This window comes from Scyliorhinus canicula, chromosome 10 (genome assembly GCF_902713615.1).
Source record: "Scyliorhinus canicula chromosome 10, sScyCan1.1, whole genome shotgun sequence".
NCBI classification, from domain to species: domain Eukaryota; kingdom Metazoa; phylum Chordata; class Chondrichthyes; order Carcharhiniformes; family Scyliorhinidae; genus Scyliorhinus; species Scyliorhinus canicula.
The window spans coordinates 35411565-35439044 of NC_052155.1; the positions used below are offsets into that span (position 1 = coordinate 35411565).

The following is a 27480-nucleotide window of genomic DNA, read 5'->3' on the forward strand; positions in this document are numbered from 1 at the left end:
TGGTTTCATTGTTAGGAGTGTGTATGATTGAAAGCTGTTTTAGTTGGAAGTTTTTTCCCCCTAATCCACAAAGCTCCTGCTGTCTAGCCACAGGTAAGATTGTTTAATTCTTTCATGGTTTATAGGCATCATTGGAAAGGCCACCATTTTGTGTCCATTCCTAATTTCTCTTGAACTGAGTGGCTTGTTGATCATTTCAGGGTGTACTGGGGGGGGGGGGGTGAGGAGTTGAGTGGTGAGGTTCAGAAATTAGTTGCTGGACTTGACTTTATCCTACCCCGCCCCCAGAACAGGGGAACTTAATACATAGGTGGGTGTTCTGGACATGAGATACCTACCTCTGTCCTAAATGGTCTACCCCATATCCTCAGACTGTGGCCCCTGGTTCTGGACACCCCCACCATCAGGGATATCCTTCCTGCAACTACCCTGTCTAACTCCGACCCAAGGAGTTTGCCACAACTGATGTATAACTGATTTATACAAGTTGTGTGAGTGGTCAAATGGGTGGCAGATGCAGTATAATTTAGATAAATGTGATGTTATCCACTTTGGTAGCAAAAACAGGAAGGCAGACTATTATCTGAATGACCATAAATTAGGCGAGGAGGATGCGCAACCAGACCTGGGTGACCGCCTACATCAGTTGCTGAAGGTAAACATGCAGGTGCATCAGCAGGTAAGGAAGGCAAATAATATTTAGGCCTTTATAGTGAGAGGATTCGAATACAGGAACAGGGATGTCTTGCTGCAATTATACAGGGCCTTGGTGAGGCCACATCTGGAATACTGTGTGCAGTTTTGATCTTCTTATCTGAGGAAGGATGTTCTTACTCCAGAGAGAGTGCAGCGAAGGTTGACCAGACTGATTCTTGGGATGGCAGGACTGATGTATGAGGGGGAGATTGAATGGTTAGGATTGTATTCGCTGGAGCTCAGAATAATGAGGAGGATCTCATAGAAACCTATACAATTCTAACAGGACTAGACAGGGTAGTTGCAGGAAAAATGTTCCTGATGGTGGGGGTGTCCAGAACCAGGGGCCACAGTCTGAGGATATGGGGTAGACCATTTAGGACAGAGATGAGAGATTTATTCACCCAGAGACTGGTGAGCCTGTGGAATTTGTTACTACCAAAAGTAGTTGAGGACAAATCTTTGTACATTTTCAAGAAGCAGTTAGATGTAGCACCTGGGGTGAAGGAGATCAAAGGATATTGGGGGGAAGGTGGGATTAGGCTATTGAGTTGGATGATAAAGCATGATCCTAATAAATGGTGGAGCAGGCAGAAAGAGCAGAATGGCCGTCTCCTGCTCCTATTTCCTAGATTCTATGTAACAAGCCTACCATTACTTAATTCCTGCTTCTCTTACTCATGAGCAGTGAAATTATATTGGCTATTTGCCATTTCAATAGCAAGATTTGCATATTCCCCAAGGATCCAAAATTTGTGGTCTGCATCGCTACAGTCTCCTCGCCGATTTCTTTCAATAGCAGAGGAAATGTACAGTAACGCTCCACTGACTTGTCTGGCTTAAGTTTTCCTGTTATTTTTCAGTGCCATTTATTTTTATATTGTTGTTTCTGGCATTGTTCCATGTCTTCCTCAAGTGGACCATTGTTCTCAATTCCACCATCCTTTGTTTAAAACAAACCGAGGAATCATTTAATATCTCTCGTACATTCATCCTCTACAATTTGACTTCTTCCTCATCTCTACATAGCCTAACTTGTCTCAGAGCTATCCTCTTACCTTCCACATGATTTGTACAATTATGGAAAAGTTACAGCACAGAAGGAGGCCAATCGGCCCATCTTGTCCATGCCAGCACACTGAGGTGCCCTTTGTAATCCCGCCTTCCTGATTATCAACGCCCTTGCTGTTTCCTACCTTCACATGTTTTTCACTTTTATTCCCTTTTGGTATTCACCATTTTCACTTTCTTACTGCCCTTTCTCTATTCCTCATCCTGATATTTTGTATTGTCAGCTCTTTTTAAAAAATCAAATGTCACCTTTTTAAAGTTTTGAATTTTTTTGCACACCAGATTTGTTGGTTGGGTTGTACTCATCTCAGTTGGCTGGACAGCTGGATGGTGATGCAGAGCGAGGCCAGCACAGTGGGTTCAATTCCCTTACCGGCTGAGGTTGTTCATGAAGGCCCCACCTTCTCAACCCTGCCCTTCGCTTGAGGTGTGCTGATGTTCAGGTTAAATCACCACCAGATCTCTGCCCCCAAAGCAGCCTATGGTAATAGAACATAGAACATAGAACAGTACAGCACAGAACAGGCCCTTCGGCCCTCAATGTTGTGCCGAGCCATGATCACCCCACTCAAACCCACGTATCCACCCTATACCCGTAACCCAACAACTCCCCCCCCTTAACCTTACTTTTATTAGGACACTACGGGCAATTTTGCATGGCCAATCCATCTAACCCGCACATCTTTGGACTGTGGGAGGAAACCGGAGCACCCGGAGGAAACCCACGCACACAGGGGGAGGACGTGCAGACTCCACGCAGACAGTGACCCAGCCGGGAATCGAACCTGGGACCCTGGAGCTGTGAAGCATTTATGCTAACCACCATGCTACACTGCTGCCCGCATCAACTGGGAAACAGAATGGTAAGTCAGAGAAAACAGCAATTAAAACATGCTTGAGTAATCTGGGACTATATTGACTTTACTGTACCTTTTACCTATACTCATCTGGACAGATGCAAGAATGCCAAATTTCTGAATGACAAATGACAACCCAATCACATCATTGCTCATTGCATACACATACTCATGTGGCGCACAGTGGCCCCTTTGAGACCAGAAGTGCTATATTGTTATTTTTACATTTGTTTTGTTTTCTGCTGCAATGCATATTTTAAAATTTACCGATCTGTTGGCCGATTTCTATTTTTTCTGACCTATCCTTTTTTGAGTCTGATCGCTTCTTCTGTAGAATCCCTACAGTTAGAGGGATGTCATTTGGCCCATCGAGTCTGCACCTAACTCTCCGTAAGAACACTCTGCCTATGCCCACTCCCCTGCCATAACCCTGGGGAATTTAGCATGGCCAACCTACCTAACCGGCACATCTTTGGACCGTTGGTGGAAGCCGGAACACCCGCAGGAAAGCCACACAGACACAGGAGAACGTATAACCTCCACACAGAAATTCACCCAAAGCTGGAATCGAACCCGAGTCCCTGTCTGTGTGAGGCAGCAGTGCTAACCGCTGTGCACTGTGCTGCTGGCCTCACTTACGTTTGCAATGTTTCAGTTCAGCATTCTTTCAAACTTGATTCTTTGGTGGTATTTTTATTCTTGAATTGAACTCGAGCATGTTTTAATTGCTGTTTTCTCTGACTTACCATTCTGTTTCCCAGAGCTAAACTCAGCCACAAATACATCAGGCGCATCAACTGTGACTTATTTGGCAGCACCCTTGCATCTGAGTCACCAGGTCACAAGGTTCAAGACCCACTCCAGGGCTTGCATATAAAATCAAAGCTGACATCCTAGTATGGTACTGGGCGAATGCTGCAGTGTTGGAGGTGTCACCTTTTGGCTACATTCAAGATAAGTGGCAGAAGGTGCAGGGGGGGAAATGCAGAAACACTTTTTTACACAAAGGGTGGTGGGAGTCTGGAATTCGCTACATGAGTTGGTGGTGGAGTCAGAGACCCTAAACTCTTTAAAGGTGGTGGATCTGCACCAATCTACTGGGCTATGAACCGGTTGCAGGAAGGTGGGATTAGAAAAGGGCACCTGGGTGTCCTTGGGCTGTCATGGACAGAATGAGCTGAATGGCCTCCTTCTGTGCTGGAACCTTTCTATGATTTCTCTGTACAGATATCTCAGAATCACAGAAAAATACAGTGCAAAAAAGGCCCTTCGGCTTGTCAAGTCTGCACCACCGCATGAAAGGCACCTGATCTGCCAATCCTAATCCCATTTGCCAGCACGTGGCCCATAGCCGTGAATGTTAAGACATGCCAAGTGCACATCCAGGTACATTTTAAAGGATGTGAGGCAACCCGCCTCTACCACCCTCCCAGGCAGTGCGTTCCAGAACGTCACCATCCTCTGGATAAAAACGTTTTTCCTCAAATTCCCCCCTGAACTTCCCGCCCCTCACGTTGAACTTGTGTCCCCTCGTAACCGACCCTTCAACTAAGGGGGACAGCTGTTCATTGCCATGCCACTCTGTGGTGATCCACTGTGTTAACTGTCTGCACCTGTATTAGGGGATGTACGGTAGTACCTATACTACAGGTTCGCCGGTAGCCCCTGCCGGCTAGCTCCGCCCATAAGGAGCCGTATAAATATGCATGACTCCTCCTGATCAGCCGTTCTGCCAGCTGCTGTAGGTGGCCACGCATCTGACTGTAATAAAGCCTCTGTTGTACCAATCCGAGTCTTTAGTACAATTGATAGTGCATCACACTCATAATCTTGTGCACCTCAATCAGGTCACCCCTCAATCTTTTCTGCTCCAGCAAAAACAACCCAAGCTTATTAACTTCTTTGGTGAAACGCCTCTGCCCCCAGTCCAGTGCAATCACATCCTTCCTACAATGTGGCGACCAGAACTGCATACAGTACTCCAGCTGTGGCCTCACCAATGTTCTATATAACTCCAACGTGACTTCCTTGCTTTTGTAATCTATGACACGATTGATAAAGGCAAGTGTACCAGATACCTTTTTCATCACCCTATTATTATGCCCTTCTGCCTTTAGAGATCTATTTACAAACACGCTACGGTCTCTTTCTTCCTCAGGACTTCCCAGTGTGGTGCCATTCATTGAATATTTCCTTGGGCAGCATGGTGGCACAGTGGTTAGCACAGTCACTTCACAGTTCCAGGGTCCCAGGTTTGATTCCTGGCTTGATTCACTGTCTGTGTGGAGTCCGCACTTTCTTCCCGTGTCTGCGTGGGTTTCCTCCAGGTGCTACGGTTTCTTCCCGCAGTTGAAAGATATGCAGGTTAGGTGGATTGGCCATGATAAATTGCCCTTAGCATCCAAAAAAGGTTAGGTGGGGCTACGGGGATAGGGTGGAGGTGTGGGCTTAGGTAGGGTGCTCTTTCCAAGGGCCGGTGCCTCCTTCTGCATTGTAACTTCTATGATTCTATGATTGTCAAATTGCTCTTCCTTTTTCAGGATACATAGATACATAGAAGATAGGAGCCGGAGGAGGCCTTTTGGCCCTTCGAGCCTGCTCTGCCATTTATCATGATCATGGCTGATCATCCAACTCAATAGCCTAATCCTGCTTTCTCCCCATAGGCTTTGATCCCATTCCCTCCATAGCCTTTGATCCCATTCTCCCCAAGTGTTATATCCAGCCGCCTCTTGAATATATTCAAATTCCATCTGCCACTTTTCTGTCCAGTTGACCGTCACGTCTATATCTTCCTGTAACCCAAGACACTCGGTCTCACTGTTCATCACTCAGTTTATCATTGTGCCATCCACCTTCAAGGTGATAGACCTGCAAGATACTATATTCCTAGATCTGAACCTGGGAGGAAGAGATGATTTCCAGCTGGAATGCAGAGTAAATGAAACTGAACAATTCAGTACCAAATGGGATCCTCCTAATTTCCCAGAAGCAGATGATGGGCAAGAATTGGTCACGAAACAGCCTTATGATGTCTGGCGGGGAAGGTTCCCTCCTCTGTCTGTTTAAGGACATTTCTGATTTTACTGGACTTCAGACCAGAGAGAGAAATGCTAACGTGGACAGAACTGGAAGTGGACTTTCTGGAGCACAGCTCTGAGCTTAGAAAGAAGGAAAAACATTTTGTCGTGAGACATTCAGGGCAGAATTAATTGGTGGATGAGGATTGCGAGTCTGAAGAACGGAGAGAGATATCTGAGGGGAGGAATTCATCTGTCAAATAATCGGGAAAATGTTCAAAACTGAAAACTTATTTTAACAAAATCTGACATCAGTTGTGTCAGTAAAAAAGATTGCATCCAACCATGCTGAAAAAATAGATGGGGCAACATTATCAAATGACTGAAAGGCGACTTGTGTTATTTCTGTAACTAAAACACAAGATACAACAAATCTAAGAATCACTATTTTTTACCAGGATGACACCATTTGGATAACTACTGTTCTCTTTTAAAATTTGTTGGCATTTAAAGGGGGTCCCATGTGTGTTAATTATGAAAATTCTTGCTGGGTGAATTGGCGGTGTGTAAGTATTAATGCAGGCAACTTTTTCACTATCATCTCCGACATGGATGACAAACTGACTGGGCTGCTTTTAGTAATGGGTCTGTGGAACTGCAGAATAAATCCTCGGAGCTACATCAGTCTTGGTGCTCCGAATGAGTGGGTGAATGCTGTCGGGTGGCAAAACACAACCTGCACTTACTCAGGGAGCTGAGGAAATAGAAGCAGCGTGATTGAATGTGGAAAAGAGATAAACTTACTTTCATCTGATCAAGAGTGAGCCCATTAACCTTTTGAATAAAGAGAGGAAATGGACAATTGTGTGTTCTACATCTCGCTCCATTTACCGGATCCAGTTTATTTTTTTCAATGCAGCAGGTGCGAGGTGATCACATTAGAATTAGCAGAGATTGGTCTTGAATAGCAAATTGGAGACCATTTACATTAAGGTTCCTGAGAATACAGAGAAACACATCTACCCGGTCAACCTGACTGAAAGGAATTTAATCCAAACGACTGGGGTGTGTCAGGTGGTTTGATGAAAGAACGCATGTGCAGGAGTGCTGGCAGCCGTGATACACTTGCACCCTTCTCATACCACACTAATGCACTGTGGCACAGTGGTTGGGAACCACTGAATTACACTAACAACCAATTTATGATTATCGTTCAGGCTCACAATGTAGCTCACTTACACTTGCAAGAAGCTACATATATTCATAATGCAGGCACCTTTCCTCCACAGGCAAAAGGAACATGTCCTGGCATTGTATTTGTTTTAAACCAACAAACAGCATGGCAGACAATAGTTCCCCAGTGTAATCTCCTTGGCAGCACCGCCAGCAATCAGGATCAACTTGCCAAACAATCAGCACTTTTTTCTCATGATATATGAATTGGTGCTCTCTTTGAAATTCACTAATTCCCTCAGGGAAGGAAATCTGTTGTTCTTATCTGGTCTGGCTTCGGGCCCACAGCAATGTGGTTGACTTTTAAATGCCCAGGAAGCCACTCTGAAGTATTAAACTAATGCAGAGCCCGAAAGGGAATGAAACCAGATGGACCACCTGGCACCAAACTAGGCACCGGAAATAACAAATGCAAACTCAGCCCTGTCAATATTGCAAAGTCCTCCTTCCTAACATCTGAGGGCTTGTGCCAAAATTGGGAGAACTGTCTCACAGACTAGGCAAGCAACTAGTCATACTCAAAATCTGATCTTACAGGAAATATCCCATATATTACCATCCCTGGGTATGTCCTGTTCCACTAATGGACAGATTCAGCAGAGGTGGCAACGCAGTCGATTACAATCGGAAAGGAGGGAGCTGCCCTAGTTGTCCTCAACATTGATTCCATTCCCCATGTAGACTTTTGGCTTCAAGTCAAACATGGACAAGGAAACCTCCTGCTGATGACCACATAATACCCCTCCCCAACAGCTGATGAATCAGTACTCCTCCATGTTGAGCAGCACTTGGAGGAAGTGCTGAGTGTTCCAAGGGCACAGAAAATACTCTGGATGAGAGACTTCAATGTCTGTCACCAAGAGTGGCTGCTAACCGAGCAGTGTGAGTCCGAAAGGACAGAGCTACTAGACTGCATCTGCAGCAGATGGTGAGGGAACCAACAAGAGGGAAAAGAAATACTTAACCTCAACCTCACTAAATGCATTGGTCCATGACAGTGTCAGGCGGAATAACCATTACACAGTCCTCGTGTAGAAGAAGTTACATATTCACACTAAAGATACCCTGTATTGTGTTGTGTGGCACTATGACCGAGCTGAATTAGATAGATTTCAAGCAGATCTAACAGTGCAAGACTGGTTATGCATGAGGCTGTTGGCCATCAGCAGCAGAATTGTATTCAACCACAATCTGTAACCTTATGGCCCAGCATATTCCCCACTCTACCATTAACACCAAGCCAGGGGATCAACCCTGATTCAATGAGGAGCCTATTTAGGAGTACCTAGAAATGAGGTGCCAACACAGGACAATTTGTGTGTCATACTGCACAAGCAGCGACAGAGCTATCTGATGTCACAACCAATGGATCAGATCTAAGCTCTGCGGTCCTGCTGCACCTTGTTGTGAATGATGGTGGAAAAGTGAATAACTCAGGAGGAGGAAGCTCCAGAAATATCCCCATCCTCCATGATGGGGCGCCTCGTGCATCAATGCAAAGGATACAGCTGAAGCATTTACAACAATCTTCAGCCAGAGGTGTTGAGAATATGATCCATTTGTCTCCTCTGGAGGTCCCCAGCATCATGGATACCTCCTTCAACCAATTTAATTCACTCCACGTGATATTAAGAAACAGCTGAAGGCAGTGGTATCTGCAAAGGCAATGGACCTGTCAATATTCTGGCAATAATATAAAGAACAAAGAACAATACAGCACAGGAACAGACCCTTCGGCCCTCCAAGCCTGTACCATCCATGATACTAACCTTGGTCAAAACCCTCAGCACTTCCTTGTGCGGTATCCCTCTATACCCATCCTATCCATGTATTAACAAGCTGCTCTGAAGGCGTTGCTCCAGAACCTCCGCAGCTCTTAGCTAAGTTTTTCCAGTACGTCTACAGTACTGACATCTACCTGGTGCAATGAATGTAGGAATTTCAGATGAATTGTATTGTAGGTATTTGGTGCACCGAGATTTAAAAGCCTGAGTTAATATTTGACAGCTGCAGTCATGTTTTAAACGAAATCCCAATGTGAAAGACAATAAAGCCTTTGGGGGTCAGTGGTGCAATTAAAGTATCATTAAAAGCTTGGATGAACTTAAGGGGATTGGATTCCCTGTGGAGTTAATTAGATTTTAATTTGGTCAGATGATATCATTACTGGGTGGAGCTAAGTTATCAGGCATTTTGCAGGGAAAGCAGTAGAGTTCTAGCTGAAGCTGAGACCACAAGTCAAGCGGTTTGCTCTCTGCAGTTCAGTTAAAAGATATGTCTGCAAACAGGAGTGCAGTGTGATTGGAAAGGTGAACAAACCAGCTGAAACAGCTTCTCAAGAGATACAGCCAGAGTTTATGCATGGGTCTGACAGGAGGCTGATCTTTTTTTCAAAGCAGTGTCAAAAGATCTATCTTTGTCAAAGAACGTCACCTCTGTAAAGCAGGTATTCCTGAATGCCAATGGTATTTAATAGTGGATTGAGAGCTGAGAATGTTTTTTCTTGTTTGAGCGGGAATAAAGATGGCAGTTAAGGATATTTTATTCACTGTATTGAGTAGTATTGTTTAAGGGCTAATTGTAACCTATTTTCTCGTGTGATGTTAAATATATTTTAATACTGTCTTCGTAATAAAGCTTGTTTTAATATACCATACCACTATTTCTTTGTGTAATCACTCCTGGAGCAAGGGGGTATCCTTACCTGGCAGTCTGACTAAATTAACATAAAATATTGGGGTTTCTGTCCAGTATCCTCACCATTGTTGAGGTCTGATCTGAGATCAGGACAAATCCAATCCAGCTAATTATAATCCCATCTGCCTACTTTGATCATTCGAAAATTGTGGAAGGGGTCATCAACAATGCTATCAAACAGCATTTTGTAATAACCTGCTCACTGATGCTCAGTTTGGGGTCCACCAATGTCACTCAACTCCTGACCTCATTACAGCCTTGGTTCAAACATGGGTAAAGAAGTTGAACTCCAGAGGCGAAGAGTGATTGCCCTTGACATCAAAGCAGCATTTAATTGAGTATGGAATCAAGGAGTCCAAGCAAAACTGGAGTCAATGGGAATCGGGGAGAAACGTCTCAACTGGTTGGAGTCATCTCTGGCAGAAGGGATGATGATTCTGGTGGTTGGAGATTAAACATCTCAGTTCCAGGATAGCATTACTGGTGTTTTTCAGAATAGTGCCCTGCACTCAACCGCCTTCAGCTGCTTCATCAATGACCTTCCTTCGATCATAAGTGCGGACGTGGGGGTGAAAATCAAATCCGAATTTCTGCTCCCACTCAGTATTCCCGTGACTGCTGCTAAAAGTGGGGTTGCTCGGACTTAATGTTTGGGTCATAGTGTGCCAGCATTTACGGTTTATGCCGACCCCTGTGCAAATTGACTCCATGGGTAAACTCTGGAAGGTGATCAGTGCCAATGGACATCTGCAGCCTGAGCCAATGTCTTCACCGGCGGAGTAGAGAAAACTAATGAAAGCGCTTTCCCAAATCCCACAAAGGAAAAGCAACCTGGTATTCCAGTAAACAAGTTTTGCAGTCTATTTCCTCGGAGAGTGAGCATCTTGTCTGAACATTATTGCTTACTGAGGTGTAACAGCATCAGAAACTGCAGCAGAATTAAATACATCATAATTGCCTGTGCCAATGGGCAGGCGGAAAGAATTGTTTTGCCCATTAGTCTGTTTGTCAACAATATATCTATGAAACTGGATGGATTTCAACTGAAACCGAGGAAGAACTGATTTGTCTTCGGTCACAACGCAGACCCAATTCCTATATTTTGTTAAAAGATCCATTAACAATGTGAGATGGGGCAAATTGACTTTTCTGGAATGTCAAGGGTTGTTTTGTTTTTAGAATATTGTTTGTTTTAGAACAGGCTTGTCCAAGGTACGGCTCGGTGGGCCACATTCGGCCTACAAAGTCCCTCAACATGGTCCCAGGAGGCAGTTAACAAATTTCCTGTTGATATAAAAGGCCAAGATTTTGCTTGGAGCTGCTCCTCCAATGACAGACTGTTTCTTTCCCACCAAGCAATGCTGGGGCCGTGCACGTGGAGTAAAGCTACATCCGGGCTGGAGCATGGGAGCCAAGTACGAGGTAGCTGGAGAGGACAAAGGTGCATTGGGCCAAGCAATGTTGAGTTTTTGTCATTTTGGCACAACTGGCAATGTAATGGTGACTGAGTGTGTGTGTGTGTGAGTGACTGGGTAGATGTGGGAGGTGTGACTGATTGGGTCGGGTTGTGGTAGGGAGGGAGCATGCGTGCCGGTGTGTATGTGTGTCTGCCTTACACACAGTCTCAGTTCTCACTCTCGCTCTCACTGCCACACACGCACAGGATTGTATTCACTGCCATTTGTCAAAAGGTGAGCAGAGTTTTCAGAACAGGTTGTTGGATGTGGATTGGCCTGAAGCCTCCTCCGTGAGATAGAGGTTCTTAACAAAAAAGTTTTTTTTTTCAGCTTTGCAGTCAGAGAATCAACCAGACTAAAAAAAAGGCTGTGTAATCGTAATACGCCGAGTCATTACAATTCCAAGGAAGAGGTCATATGTGTGCTGTTGGATTGGCTGAGTTTTCCAGCACCGTTCTGGTTTTATTTAATTGTAATGATGTTGAATTAAACAGCATGGCAGAGGCATGAGCTCGACTGAGTGCCATCTTTTCTTGTTAAATGAAGTATACTTTTCCAGTCAGCTTTCTGCTGAACTGAGGTTGCTCCTTACATTTAGAGCGCATGGAACAAAATATCCTCCTGATGCAGACTTCACAATGTTACAGTGACATGATTTATACCCAGTCTTAAGACCGATTGACAAAAAAAAACTGTGGCAAATTATTCTTTACTCTCTGCCCAGGCATCTCACTGGCCATTCATCTTCATCAGCCAGAGGACAGAAGAGATACCAACTTTCATTCAACAGCACCCCTTTCCCACCACTACTATGAAGAGTGGGCCAATCTTACTTAAGCTGCATGATTTTGCCCACTTGGGTTGAGTTGGAACTGCAGTCTGTCTTTCGTTTGGTGAAGTTAGACACTCGTCTCTAGTTGAGTGGTGCACGCAGTGATTCACAATCGAGCCAGTAGGTCCTGGAACAGTTGCAGTATTGATCTGTCAGCATCCTCTGCATCCAGTAAATATATAATGTATCTCCAATATTAACACACTGAGAGCTGCAATGTTGATGGATACTTTGAGTATATTGAATTGATATTTATTTAAAGTGATTTTTTTGACAATCAGAATTTAGGTTTATTTGAAAGCAATCCATAGTAAACAGATGAGCCATTGGACTGTGCTGAGGCTAACACCTCTTGCACTTATTTTCACACCCGTTTACCATTATCTTTAAATTATATGATTAAAATAATACATGCCTTTGCTACCCACACGGGTTATTTAAGATTCTTTAAAAAAGAATGACGCTACACAACACAGCACAATAAAAATGTGTAGTGTCTTCTCTTTGCAGTCTTATTTTTTTATTTAAAAAAAAAATGTTTCCAATTAAGGGGCAATTTAGCGTGGCCAATCCACCTCTCATGCACATCTTTGGGTTGTGGGGGTGAGACCCATGCAGGCATGAGGAGAATGTGCAAACTCCACACGGACAGTGACCGGGGCAGGGATAGAAGCCGGGTCCTTGGCACCGTGAAGCAGCAGTGCTAACCACTGTGCCACTATGTCGCCCACATCCGCAATATTTTAAGGCCATAAGACATAAGAGTAGAATTAGGCCATTAAGCCATTGGGTCACCCACATCTCACCTATCTTTTCAATATTTCCTTGCATTTTTCCTTCCCTTCTAACCCTCAAAAGGCAATTGGCCTGTTATTCTAGCAAATGTACACAGGCACCATCATCGTGTTTGGTTAACTAATGCAAGTGTATATTCATCAATTGTTGATTAATGTTAAACTCCATTTCAAAGCGGGTTTCTATCGTGTGTGATGTTTGGCTAAAATTGATCAGCTTTTCAAGTAATTTTTTTCTTTTGTTTGTGGGATGCGGACATCGCTGACTAGATTTGCATTTGTTGCCCATCTCAAATTGCCCTTGAGAAGGTGGTGGTGTGCTGCCTTCTTGAACTACGTGTGGTGTTGGAATCCCTCCAGGTAGTTCCAGAATTTTGATACAGCGACGATGAAGGAAAGACAGTATCATTCTAAATCACGATGGTGTGTGGCTTAGAGGGGAACCGGCTGGTGATCATGTTCATATGCATCTACTGCTTTTGAATTTTTAGGTGACAGAGATAGTGGGCGGGATTCTCCAATCCTGCGGCAGAGCGTCCACGCCGTCGTAAACGCCGCCACGTTTTACGACGGCGTGAATGGGTCGCTCCCACGACTAATTCTGGCCCCTCCAGGGGGCCAGCACGGCGCTGGAGATTTTCACGCCGCTCCAGCTGCAGATCCTGGTGCGAACTATGTGCCGCGGGATCCGCACATTCGCAGTTCCGCCGGCCCCAATGAGGACATGCGCAGTGGCAGCGTCGCCAATGGGCGCATGTGCAGTGGCCTCCTTCAATGCGCCGGCCCCGACACAACATGGTGCAGGACAACGGGCCGGCGCGTTATTAAGGAGGCCCCCAGCCACAGAGGCTGGCTTGCCGATCGGTGGGCCTCGATCGCGGGCCACGCCACATCGGAGGCCCCCCCAGGGTAGGACCCACCCCTCCCCACTCCAAAGGCCGCCACCTGACCCTGACACGCCGAGGTCCTGCCGGCCCAGAGCAGGTTAGAACGGCGCCGGCGGGACTCAGCTCTTTTCGTACGGCCGCTCGGCCCTTCGGGCCGGAGAATCGGTGGGCCGGCCATGTAGAGCAGACCGCTACCGGCGCCGCGCCAACCACACCGGTGCCAATAGCGCCGATTCTCCACTCTGTGGAGAATTCCGTGCCGGCGTCGGGGCGGCGTGGCGCGATTCGCGCGGACCGCCGGCGATTCTCCGACCCGGCGCGGTGTCAGAGAATCCTGCCCCATGTCTTTGTTGTGTTCTTTAAGTCTTCACTTTAGGTTTTCCTTGAAACTCTTCCTTTGACTGTCTATTATTTTTCCTACCATCAATGGACCATGGACTATTGTATTGAGGAGATCTTTTTCTTGCATTCCGATTAATATTGGGAGATTGCAAGAAAAATGGGAAGAGAGTGAAGATATAATCAAAGCACAGTGGGCAAAGAGCCTACCTCTTTCTGATAAATTTTGCTGACCCAGTTTTTTGTAAACCAATTACTTCATTGCTGACCTGCTAAATGACGTTTCTTCACAGTAATATTTCCATTTCTTGCTGTATTTCCCTTTGTAGGTTGTACAACATATAAACATACTCTAAGCCGCAGTCTGCATTACATGCAGACAGGTCAGCTGTATGCCACATTGGCCTTTTTGGTGAGATTGTTGGAGTTAGGACTTATTTCTTCTGAATTTCTGCTCCCATTATTCCTGATAGTTCAGTTCGGACGTGGAGATGGATTCAGATATGGTTTTCAGTGGGGAATTGGATCAACGCCTGACGATAAGCAAAATGAGTACAGTTATAAGGATAGGGGAGGGGATGGGGCCAGCTAAATTTGTGTGAACTTGATGTGCTGAATAACTTCCTTCTGTGCTGTGAAAGGTCTAATGGAATATAAATGTGAACAAAGATCATTTATGTTTGAAGTCTGCATATAATATGCTTATTTCAATTAGTTATTATGATGGGTGCAGTAAGCTTCTGCTAGAAACAAATTATATCTGCAAAATATTATAGCACAGTGGAAATAATGGTCTTCAGACTTCCATGCTATTTGCTGACGCTTAGGCAAATATGTAGTAAAATTTTATAGGCCGATGGAAAACAAGCAACCAGATTGTCAGGCAGATAGAATTTACAGTGCAGAAGAAGGCCATTCGGCCCATCGACCCTGCACCGGCTCTTGGAAAGAGCACCCCACACTACCACCTATCCCCGTAACCCTGCAACCTCATCTAAACTGAGGGCAACCTAACCTGCACATCTTTGGACTGTGGGAGAAAACCGGAGCACCCGGAGGAAACCTACGCATGCACGGCGTGAACTTGCAGACTCCGCACAGACAGTGACCCAAGCGGGAATCGAACCTGGGACCCTGGTGCTGTGAAGCCATAGTGCTAACCACTATGTTACCGTGCTGCTCATATCCCCCAGATATGGGGCAGAATTCTCCAAGCCAAAATCGCGATCAGAGCGGGGGCGGAGAATGGGCGTTGACACTGAAAACCGGCGCGGCGCTGCTCCCGCGATTCTCCAGTCCCTGGAGAATTGCCACGAGTCGCGCGTATGCGGTCTACGTGACGTGGGTAGGGGGCCATTGCCAGAGGCCCCGGTGGCGATCCTTCACCCTGGGGGTGAATTGAGGGACAGCCATGCCACTGATCCGCGAGCACGCGTGATCTCAGGAGGGGGCCTATATTTTACCCGGGGGGTGAATTGAGGGACAGCCATGCCACTGATCCGCGAGCACGCGTGATCTCGGGAGGGGGCCTATATTTTACCCGGGGGTGAATTGAGGGACAGCTATGCCACTGATCCGCGGGTACGCGTGATCTCGGGAGGGGGCCTATATTTTACCCGGGGGGTGAATTGAGGGACAGCCATGCCACTGATCCGCGGGCACGCGTGATCTCGGGAGGAGGCCTATATTTTACCCGGGGGGGTGAATTGAGGGACAGCCATACCACTGATCCGCGGGCACGCGTGATCTCGGGTGGTGGCCTATATTTTCGGGCCCTCCCCGCGTTGTGAGCACCCCTTGTCATGCAGTGCGGCCGCCGTAGGCCACCGCCTTGTGCATGAGGGGGCTCCCGACCGGAAGTGCAGGGCCCCGTATCAGCAGGCAGAGCTACGTGGAGTACTCAGTGACCTGTTAGCCCCCTACAGGTGGGAGAATCACACTGGACTTTCTTGTCCGTGTTTTGATGCTGGAGTGGTGACAGAGCCCCATTATTGGAGAATCATGGCCATGGGATGTGGAAGTGATGATCCAAAGGGAACACAACAGCAGTAATTTTGATGGGTGCTTTACAAGTAATTTTGTGTATTTGCTTTTTATCAAACATCCTCTGCCATGGCTCTGACATGGCCGTAATTCATATTGGTCTTAGAAAATTTGGATAATGGAGAAGCAACAGAGATATGTATGATCGGTGAGGCTGCACTCCAAATGGACGGCATTTGTTTGTTGCTATCCTTCCAGCTGAAAATTACGGCAGGGTAGCACGGTAGCATTATGGATAGTATAATTGCTTCACAGCTCCAGGGTCCCAGGTTCGATTCCGGCTTGGGTCACTACCTGTGCGGAGTCTGCACATCCTCCCCATGTGTGCGTGGGTTTCCTCCGGGTGCTCCGGTTTCCTCCCACAGTCCAAATATGGGTAGGTTAGGTGCATTGGCCATGATAAATTGCCCTTAGTGTCCAAAATTGCCCTTAGTGTTAGGCGGGGTTACTGGATTATGGGGACAGGGTGGAGGTGTTGACCTTGGGTAGGGTGTTCTTTCCAAGAGCCGGTGCAGACTCGATGGGCCGAATGGCCTCCTTCTGCACTGTAAATCTATGTAAAAAAAAAATGATTGTGTTGATCTATAGAAAATCCCCATAATCATACCAGTGGGTGGAAACTTTGCAGTTGTACTTTGCAGGGCAGCCTGTGGTCCAGAATGCTCCTGTGTGACTCCATTATCAAGGTGAATTGATGTCAGCTGTTCTGCCATGGAAATATACACTTGGACAAATATAAGTTGAGCAAAGAGACCCAATATAGGAATAATACAGCACAGGAGGAGGCCATTTGATGCATCATGTGTTTGTCAGCTCTTTGGTTGTACAATTTGTGAGTAGCACGGTGACAGTGGTTAGCACTGCTGCCTCTCCGCACCAGAGACCCAGGTTCAACTCCGGCCCTGGGTCACTGTCTGTCTGGAGTTTGCACCTCTCCCCCGTGCCTGCGTGGGTTTCCTCCGGGTTCTCCGGTTTCCTCCCACACGCTAAAGAAGTGCAGGCTAGGTGGATTGGCCATGCTCAAATTGCCTCTCCGTGTCAAAAAATGTGATAGGTGGGGTTACGGGGAAATGGTGGCTGAGTGGGCCTAAGTAGGGTGCTTTTTCAGAGGGCTGGTGCAGACTCAATGGGCCAAATGGCCTCCATCTGCACTGTAGCGATCCTATGGATTATTTCTAGTTAGGATTCCCCCATTCTTTCACCACAGCCCTGTAAAGCATTTATCCGGTTTCGTTTTGGGAGTTACTATTGAATTGGGGAGAGGGAGACTGTGTTGAATGTGGAATCAGTATTTTCTAATGAGCTGAGAACAGCACCAATGTGGTGAATTTGAGCAGCACATGGGAGGAGCGGCAAGTAAAAGGATGAGTGAAACCTTGGGACTGAGCAGGCTGTGTGCAGGGGGTTGAGTATCAGTAAGTTATAGGATTTCTCCTACTTGCATGTAAAATATTGAGGTGGTAATCTCTTACTACCAATCATATGTAAACTATGAGCAGAATGCTTCCAACCCACCCACGGCGGGTTGGGTGGTGAGTGAGCGTGGAGAATATGTCGGGAACCAAAAAGTCAAAAACCTGTTGGTAGAAAATCGCGTTGCAGTTCTCCCTCTGGTGGGTTAGTCATCCCAGTGGCAGGTGGGGCAAACTCCTTTTGCATTCATTTACTTCCCATGAGGGTGATTTAGAGATGTGGATCAGAAATTGGCTAGTTGAAAGAAGACAGAGAGTGGTAGTTGATGGGAAATGTTCAGAATGGAGTTCAGTTACGAGTGGCGTACCACAAGGATCTGTTCTGGGGCCGTTGCTGTTTGTCATTTTATAAATGACCTAGAGGAGGGCGCAGAAGGATGGGTGAGTAAATTTGCAGACGACACTAAAGTCGGTGGAGTTGTAGACAGTGCGGAAGGATGTTGCAGGTTACAAAGGGACATAGATAAGCTGCAGAGCTGGGCTGAGAGGTGGCAAATGGAGTTTAATGTGGAGAAGTGTGAGGTGATTCACTTTGGAAAGAATAACAGGAATGCGGAATATTTGACTAATGGTAAAATTCTAGGTAGTGTGGATGAGCAGAGGGATCTCGGTGTCCATGTACATAGATCCCTGAAAGTTGCCACCCAGGTTGATAGGGTTGTGAAGAAGGCCTATGGTGTGTTGGCCTTTATTGGTAGAGGGATTGAGTTCCGGAGCCATGAGGTCATGTTGCAGTTGTACAAAACTCTAGTACGGCCGCATTTGGAGTATTGCGTACAGTTCTGGTCGCCTCATTATAGGAAGGACGTGGAAGCTTTGGAACGGGTGCAGAGGAGATTTACCAGGATGTTGCCTGGTATGGAGGGAAAATCTTATGAGGAAAGGCTGATGGACTTGAGGTTGTTTTCGTTAGAGAGAAGAAGGTTAAGAGGTGACTCAATAGAGGCATACAAAATGATCAGAGGGTTAGATAGGGTGGACAGCGAGAGCCTTCTCCTGCGGATGGAGGTGGCTAGCACGAGGGGACATAGCCTTAAATTGAGGGGTAATAGATATAGGACAGAGGTCAGAGGTGGGTTTTTTACGCAAAGAGTGGTGAGGCCGTGGAATGCCCTACCTGCAACAGTAGTGAACTCGCCAACATTGAGGGCATTTAAAAATTTATTGGATAAGCATATGGATGATAAGGGCATAGTGTAGGTTAGATGGCCTTTAGTTTTTTTTCCATGTCGGTGCAACATCGAGGGCCGAAGGGCCTGTACTGCGCTGTATCGTTCTATGTTCTATGTTCTTTGAATGCTCATTAAAACAGCTGCTCACTTTTGACTGGGGAGGTGGAGTGCAAGGTGAGGCCGGGGCTGGGGGGTGGCCTGACGAACACAAGGGGGACAATGTGGAAGGAAGGTTGTGCAAGGAGGAGGTTGGGGAAAGGGAAAACACAACAGGGCATTGTGGAAGGAGGGCTTTACGACGGGTGATGGGGGTGGGCAGGGGGGGAGGTGGTTGAAATGTGAGGGCTCACGATGGCAATCAGAGAGGCAAGGAGGTGGATGAAGATGACAAACAACGAAAGGCAGAGGGAAAACTGAGGGGAAGGAAGCTGGACCCTGACAAACCCGCATAAAATTCTTTCAAACAAGGGGGTCAAAGGGATACAATATAATTTCCTGGGTGTAGTGGGCATAAGTCCAAGTGGGGCAGAGACTCGGGAGGAGGATAGTTGAATTGAGGAACAGACTTCTTCTTGATGCTGCTAGCCTTTCCCCTCTGGGTTACTCTGCACAGTCTGGTAAAGACAGATGGGCTGGAGAGAGTGACATGAGTATACTGGTCTGGTGTTTAAATATGGTGCTTGGACCTTCAAACCCATTGGCTGAGGGCGGGTGGGCAGATCTGGGCAGCACGGTAGCCTTGTGGATAGCACAATTGCTTCACAGCTCCAGGGTCCCAGGTTCGATTCCGGCTTGGGTCACTGTCTGTGTGGAATCTGCACATCCTCCCCGTGTGTGCGTGGGTTTCCTCCGGGTGCTCCGGTTTCCTCCCACAGTCCAAAGATGTGCAGGTTAGGTGGATTGGCCATGATAAATTGCCCTTAGTGTCCAAAATTGCCCTTAGTGTTGGGTGGGGTTACTGGGTTATGGGGATAAGATGGAGGTGTTGACCTTGGGTAGGGTGCTCTTTCCAAGAGCCGGTGCAGACTCGTTGGGCCGAATGGCCTCCTTCGACACTGTAAATTCTATGATATCTGTGGCCAGCCAGTCAGGGAAGTTGAAGGGGAAGGCACCTGTGCATAATTAATGTGGCTCCAAGCACTGAATCCACCGTGGAATCCCATTACTCTGGGCAACGGGACAGGCCCCGCTTGTTCTGCTCGCCAGTGCACTTAGTTTCATAAGGGCAGAATTCCACCCTATGAGCCAGTTATTCCATTCAGTATTAGTTATGAGAAAAATCTGAATTAGTTTTCAGTTCACTTTAAATAAGCTAGTATCACCTGTTGGTGGGACCAAAGCAATTCCTTTGCGAATCCCTCACTCTTGCTCGGTCTCCCCTCTCCACCTGCTTCTAAGTGGTCTGCTGGCTCTCAGAACTCCTTGTGCAAAAACACAAGCCAAGATAATCAACTACAGGAGACCCAATGTTCCTGATGCAGAGGGCTCAAGACCAGATCGCATGTGATCAGACATCGCATGGTCAGATGTTATGTGGTCAGGATGTCACCTATTGAAGCCTGCAGGAATGCCTTCAATGAGAGGTGACAATCCAGCAGCACTGGCTCCAAATCGGAGTAAAATCAATTTTCAGATGAAATGTAATCATGACAGAAGCTCCATTTCTCAGCCTTGCTTGAAACTTGGATTTGTGACTCGTCATAATTGCAGTGAGTTACGACTGCAGTGAGCTACTATTGCAGTTCCAACAACACTAAAGAAAGTCAGCACCATTCAGGACAAAGCAGCCAACTTGATTGGCACTTCTCCCACAAATATTCACTCCCTCCACCACTAATGCACTGTAGCAGCAGTGTGTACCATCTACAAGATGCTTAAAGGAACTCAACAAGGCTCCTTCGGCAGCACCTTCCAACCCCACAAGCACTACCATCTAGAAGGTCAAGGGCAGCATACCATCTGGAAGTTCTCTTCCAAGTCACTCACCACCCTGACTTGGAAATATATCTCCGTTCCTTTACTGTACCTTTACTATGGACTTCACAGTAACACAGTGGTTAGCATTGTTGCTTCACAGACCAGCGGCGAGATTCTCCGACCTCCCCCGCCGGGTCGGAGAATCGCTGGGGGCCAGCGTCAATCCTGCCCCCCGCCGTGTCCTGAAGTCTCCGGCACCAGAGATTCAGCGAGGGCGGGAATCGTGCTGCGCCTGATGGCGGGCCCTCCCCGGCGATTTTCCGGCCCGCGATGGGCTGAAGTCCCGCCGCTGTCATGCCGGTCCCGCTGGCGTGAATCAAACCACCTACTTTACCGGCGGGACCAGGTGGTGCGGGCGGGCTCAGGGGTCCTGGGGGTGGCGCAGGGCGATCTGGCCCCGGGGGGGGGTGGCTTCATACTGATTGAGGAGTCCAGCCCTCTTCGACTGTCATCGCAGGCAGTTGTGATATTGTCGCGATCCGAATCGGTATTGAATTAGCTGATCCGAGTTTAATGCATTTTGCTTCTCTGGGCAAGCATGGGGATGTGGAAAACCAACCTGGCTTTCTGCTCCTATTCAACGGTCCACATTAGAAATTGCTTATGTGTGAACCTTGACGGAGGGCTTGCATCATCACAAACCCTCCGATTGTAGGATGTGTTTTACTGATCCCTCCCATCTGGCCTTGCACATGAAGAATGGCTACTTCTTTGAGATACAGAAAGTCTTCTGAGATACAGAAAGTCTTCTGATTCCTGTGCAACTTTACCATGCCATGAAAGAAGAAAATGGGTAGGAGTACTTAACCATTGTATTGGAGAGAGGGTTACATTAATGGTGCTTGGACGCAATGGTAGAATTAATGTCATTAGTAAGAGAACGTCGTGTGTTCTGAGCAAAAATAGAGAAACAACAAAGAAATGATTACAGTGGTAAGTGAAGTAGGGCGATATAATGAATGCCTTTGGGTTTACATGCAGCATTTTCTAATGTGATTGAAATAATAGGGCGGCACGGTGCAGTGGTTAGCACTGCTGCCTCACGGCATTGAGGACTTGGGTGATCCCGACCCCGGATCACTGTCCGTGTGGAGTTCGTACATTCTCCTTATATTTGCGTGGGTCTCACCCCCCACAACTCAAAATGTGCAGAGTAGGTGAATTGGCCAAATTAAATTGCCCCTTAATTGTAAAAAAAAAATTGGATACGGTAAAAAAAAATTTTTTTCAGTTACTGAAATAATTCCTGGTTGTGATGTAACTTGCTTTTGGTTTCTTTACTTCCAGGTGATGCACTGCGACAGATCATGTCTGAAGTACAAGGAACTGTTGAATTTTCTGTCGAACTGCACAAGTTCTACAATGTTGACCTCTTTCAGCGAGGGTGAGTGCTGCATTCCCATGTTAATGATAATTTTGTGTTACTTGCCATGAGAAAAGCACATCAAACACCTGTATGCAGAATACACTGTTAGTAAGTAATGCCAGTACATGTTGTGGAGTTCAATGATGCTGGCCTTTTCTACAGGTGATCTTGCATTCAGCATTGTATCCTTACTACTCGTTGTCTAATAATAGTGCCCATAACCCACAGATGTAAACGGTGGATATCATTGTGATCAGAAATATGTATTGTGTAAATTCCTCACCTAATATTGTGATTTAGTTCCTGAAGAGTGCATCTTTCAACGAAACTATGTTAAGCGAAACAGATTTTCCTGTTGCAACCAAATTGACAGCTTTAGTTAGGACCTTTCACAAGAAGAAAATATTTTTTTTTGTGTATAAAACCATATTTTCGGGCCCCCTTTCTAAGGAGGGATGTGCTGGCCCTGGAAAGGGTCCAGAGGAGGTTCACAAGAATGATCCCTGGAATGAAGAGCTTGTCGCATGAGGAGCGGTTGAGGACTCTGGGTCTGTACTCATTGGAGTTTAGAAGGATGAGAGGGGATCTTATTGAAACTTACAGGATACTGCGAGGACTGGATAGAGTGGGCGTAGAGAGGATGTTTCCACTTTATGAGCAACTAGAACCGAGGGCACAATCTCAGACGAAAGGGACGATCCTTTAAAACAGAGATGAGGAGGAATTACTTCAGCCAGAGGGTGGTGAACCCATGGCGCTCTTTGCCGCAAAAGGCTGTGGAGGCCATTACACCTGGTCTCCGCTTGAGGAGACCAGTACTAATCGGCGCCCGGTTGAAGCCTCGTTGGTGTGGCCTGTAGATCCTGGGTGCCAGGGGAATAAGGCCTTAACTAGGCGTAATGGCTCATTTAAAACTAATTATCAGATTATGCTGGGTGCCACAGGTTAGATGACTCGCACCTGGCAAGAAGCCTTATTTGGGCCTCTCACACCTTGCTCTGCACCAGGCGTTACATGTGGTAGAATCATGGCCCAGGTTACACATGCAGGAAAGGGTCCCCAGGTTTGAAGTATCTGATCTCACTCAGAATGGTGGAAAAGTGGCACAATATGTCTCAATTCCCTTGGATTACTGAAGAAAAAACTGACCAGTTCTTGGCAGGCTGTCAGTAAAGATGAGGGTGTAGTGAGTGAACCACAATTAACATTACGAATTTAGTTCTAAATACATAGAATTGTACCTACTCATAATTCTATTCCTATAGACCGTTTACCATTGCTAGTAAATGTTCTTTATTTACATTTATGATGAGGACAAGGACATTCTGTTTATCCATGTGATTTAATGCTGGGATTGGGGGGAGATAGAAAGCGAATGCATGATGGCATTAATGAATGTATTTGTCACTAGCTATTAGGTAGATCATGCGTTTTTGCTCTCTCGCTTCCCCAATTCAATTGCTGCTCACATCAGTATTTAATTCGGGAAGGGAACCAATTTGAGATATCAAATGTTTGAATGGCCCCTGCGGTGTTGGGTAGCTGAACTGGTGGTGCAATTAGAGATTGTTGAGACATCCTTTGATCTGGTCAATTCCATTCTTGCTCTACAATACTACCTAGTATCATGATTAAGTGGTCATTCTTTTTTCTGTAAGATCAAACATTGTTGACAAATTATGGTAATGGCAACAATCATTAAAAAAAAGCATCTGGAAGCTGTCGGGTTGCCCCGCACACATGTCTGGTTTCCTCTCGTCTTTCAGGGAAGGGAATGTGTCACTTCTTGCTGGCTTTCTATAGAGTTGATTTCGATCTGAGTTGCTTGTGGGACGTGAGGGGGTTGGAGTTGTTGGCAGTCAGGCTGAACGTTCTCTGAAGTGACCTGAAAAGCTACTGACCATCACCAACATCACCAAAGACAACAATGGTTGAAAAGTAAAAGCAGTCTTGCCAATGTCATCCTCATTCTTGAGGTTAACTTGGAAGAAATAACCATTTTGTTAAGGATTTGCAGTTGCCCGCGGGAAGCCAGCCAAGATTTAGCAGTAGAAATGTGACAATGGATTCATATTATTGAGATTTGCTTAACCTATCTTGGGAAATGCTGATTTAGAATTTTACGTTCATGAATCTAAGTGTGTCAGAGTCTGTAAAGTAGATTTTACATTGTTGCAGATGGAGAGTTGGCTTGATTTGGCAAATATTCTTTGCTTTCTAATGTTCTGCTTAACGGAAGTGCACATGGGATTGTATTTAATATCTTTCCCCCACCCACGTCAATAATAAAATCCTAAACGTAAGGGAAAGGAATTGGTTTAGAAATTGGATCGTGCCAGAATTATTCAACCTAATGGTGCACAATGTGTTTGTATGACAAAGATCTGTCCACTACTTCAGTGGAGATATTAACCAGTTCAAAATAAATGGGTTATAATAGTTGCATTAAACTCTCAGTGAGAATTTATGAAGACATTGTGCATCTATCTGTTAAAAGCTTTGTGTAATTTCTAGATGTTGTTGTTAAAACCCAGGAACATTGGAACATATAAGAGTCCTTCCTGTTTATTTCCTTTGCTCCCATTTCTTTTATTTTATTATTTTGGTCTATAGACTCATAATTGGGATGCATCTTTAAGCAAATAACTCAAAGTAAACCAGCCTGCTTGCCAGGACACTGTGTTCTTAGGTTTTGTAATTCGGAAAGAATAAGACAGACTGTTCCGCACTGAGTGGATCATAGGAACCAGGTTTGGATCGGGAATCAGTTTGATTGTTAAACTGGCAACCAGTGGGTGGCCAGGGACAGTTTTGTATCTGACGAAGGTCAGGGGTTGGTACCTGCGTGATGCCTTCGGAGAGAATTTGGCAGAAGTGCTCAGACCTTAGAAGTGAAAGGAACACTCTCTCTCTCTCTCTCTCTCTCCTGCTTGCTGTTGTGAAAGAACTGCTCTATTGTCCTGAAAACAGTGAGTGCCTGGCGCATCCTTTGCTGTAAACCTGAAATGATGCTGAGTCTGCAGAGAAAGTAGGCAACCTTGCCAGAGAGAAAATCTCAAGCCGAGAAGGAAGAAGTATCAAAACGAAAGCCTGAACTTCAAAAAGACAGTTGACTGGATGCATCAAAGATCTTAATCCATTTATTTTTATTTATTGTTTATTTCCATTTCCACTACCCTTTTTCTTCCATGTTGTGTATGTATTTGTGTGTGAGTATGTATAGAGGGTGGGGCAAGTTAGGAAGGGCGTGGTTGCGAAAAGGGTAGTAGATAGTCAGTTACATTTTCTGTCCACTTAATTATAATACTCTCCATAATAAACCCGGTGACTGTAGTTTATTGAGCTCAACTTCGGTTAGTTTACATAAAATCAAATTTCAACCTGTGTTGCGAATCCAGGTCAAGATTCACAACCCAAAGGCTTGAGAATCTATGGAATTCCTTGCCCAGTGAAGCAGTTGAGCTCATTAAATGTTTTCAAGATAAAGATAGATAGTTTTTTTGAGAATAAAGGGTTACAGTGTTCGGGCTGGAAAGTGGAGCTGAGTCCACAAATGATCAGCCATGATCTCATTGAATGGCGGAGCAGGCTCTAAGAGCCAGATGGCCTACTCCTGCTCCTAGTTCTTATGTTCATATGTCTTTATGTAAGTGGGGCTGGAATTGACCTTGCACTAGCCCAGGGTGTTGTGACAAACAATAATAGACCATTTTAGCCTCTTGAGCTTATTTCATGATTCAGTGAGATCATAGCTGATCTTTGACCTTACTCTGAAATACCCGCACTTTCCCCATATTCCTCAATACATTTAGTTAAATATAACTATCAAGCCTCTCCTCCATGGCTCTGCCACCTGCCTGCTGTGGTCTGCCCCGCAGGTTTTATGTACCTCCCTTTTGTGAGGGCCACAAGGAATCCAGCACGAGTCTTCAGGATACAAAGAAATAACATTTATTTACAATAACATATATATACAATAGCAGCAGCAACTTCCCTTGCAGCTAACTCCTCTGTGTCTACTGGTTCCAAACTGGCCAGCTTTATTTATGCAGGGAGTCTGCTAATGATTTCTCCGCCCCCCTCATTGGGGAAGCTCATACTCCCACAGGATTGTGGGATTGTCATTAGTCCCCAGCCAATGGTAAGCAGGCAGGTTATAACATCCCTCCCCCCCAAAGTCCAAGGAATCCACCGAAGACCCTGGCGAAGGAGGGCGTCGGACTCATTTTGCCACAGGCCGGACCCCATTTGCACGAGGCGCTGGATCGGGCGGCGTGTAACGAGATGGATGATGTACCATCAATTGGACGCGAGTCGTGAAGAAGTTCCAAATATCAGGCTTTAATGAACTAGTTGTGTGCCCGGCATTCGACTTACAGAGAAAGGCCTACTGCCAGCTGCTACGGGTTCTTATACCCCGCCTCGTAGGCCAATCGGCGAGCAGTCACATGACTAGCCTCAGCCAATTGGGAGAGAGACACATGACCTGCCTGAGCCAATGGGCAGCGAGTCCTCTGCACTACTCTGAGGTACCGTAAACGTCCTAGTCATACCACCACATTCACCCCTTGTGGAGAAAGAAGCCGGGGGGGTGAGAGAGGAGAGGAAAAGGGGGGGGGGGTCGAACTGGTAGTATGACTAGAGAGAACGAGGTGTACCGAGATATCTGGTGCCTGCCCACTGCCCCGCGACGAATGTGCAAGAGAACAACAATACCGCGCACAATGCACTTATGAACAACGAGGAACAAAACAAAACAAGAAAAAAAATCCGAAAAGGAATATGCAACATTGTACAAGGGAACACTGAACAACACGAAGAGTCCGACAAAGTCCAGTGGAACATCAAATCGACTCGATCAGTCTGATGGGTGCCTTCAATGTCCTGCTGGACCTGCGCAGCGGCGCTGGTGACGTTGGAGCGGTGCTCGTCCGTGACTCCGGGAGCGGCGGTCGTGGTCCTGTGTCCGTACCCCTGGCTGGTGCTAGCGAAGCTCTGGCCGGGGAGGGGGGTTCCTGTGCGCTGGGTTGCGTGGCGCTGGTGCGCCGGGGGTGGTTGGGACTGGACGGGGGGTGTTGGTGCAGAGGGTTGTGGCCGCACGCCGGCGGGTGCCAGGTCCCGAAGGGAGACCGTGTCCTGTCTGTCGGGATACTCCACATACGCGTACTGCAGGTTCGCGTGGAGTAACTGGACCCGTTCAACCAACGGGTCGGACTTGTGCACATGCTTCCGGAGCAAGATGGGCCCGGGGGTGGCCAGCCAGGTCGGGAGTGGGGATCCTGAGGACGAATTCCTGGGGAAAACAAGAAGACGTTCATGGGGTGTTTGGTTCGTGGCAGTACAGAGGAGAGACCGAATCGAGTGGAGGGCGTCTGGGAGGACGTCTTGCCAGTGGGAGATAGGGAGGTTTCTGGACCGAAGACCGTAGGACGGTCTTCCAGACCGTACCGTTCTCCTGCTCGACCTGCCCGTTACCCCGGGGGTTATAATTGGTCGTCGTGCGAGAGGCGATGCCCCTGCTGACCAGGAATTGACGCAGCTCGTCACTCATGAAGGAGGACGCCCGG

The 27480-nt window shown here is 46.5% G+C and overlaps 1 protein-coding gene across 1 annotated transcript in view; it reads left to right on the forward strand.

Moving 5' to 3' along the window:
• LOC119972301 (protein FAM135B-like) overlaps positions 1-27480 on the forward strand; it is a 543933-nt gene that overhangs the window by 140633 nt on the left and 375820 nt on the right. The window contains exon 2 of the mRNA XM_038808790.1: positions 21835-21931. Within this exon, the coding sequence (XP_038664718.1) occupies positions 21855-21931 (77 nt within the window). The 5' untranslated portion in view covers positions 21835-21854. The remainder of the gene's footprint in view (positions 1-21834; positions 21932-27480) is intronic.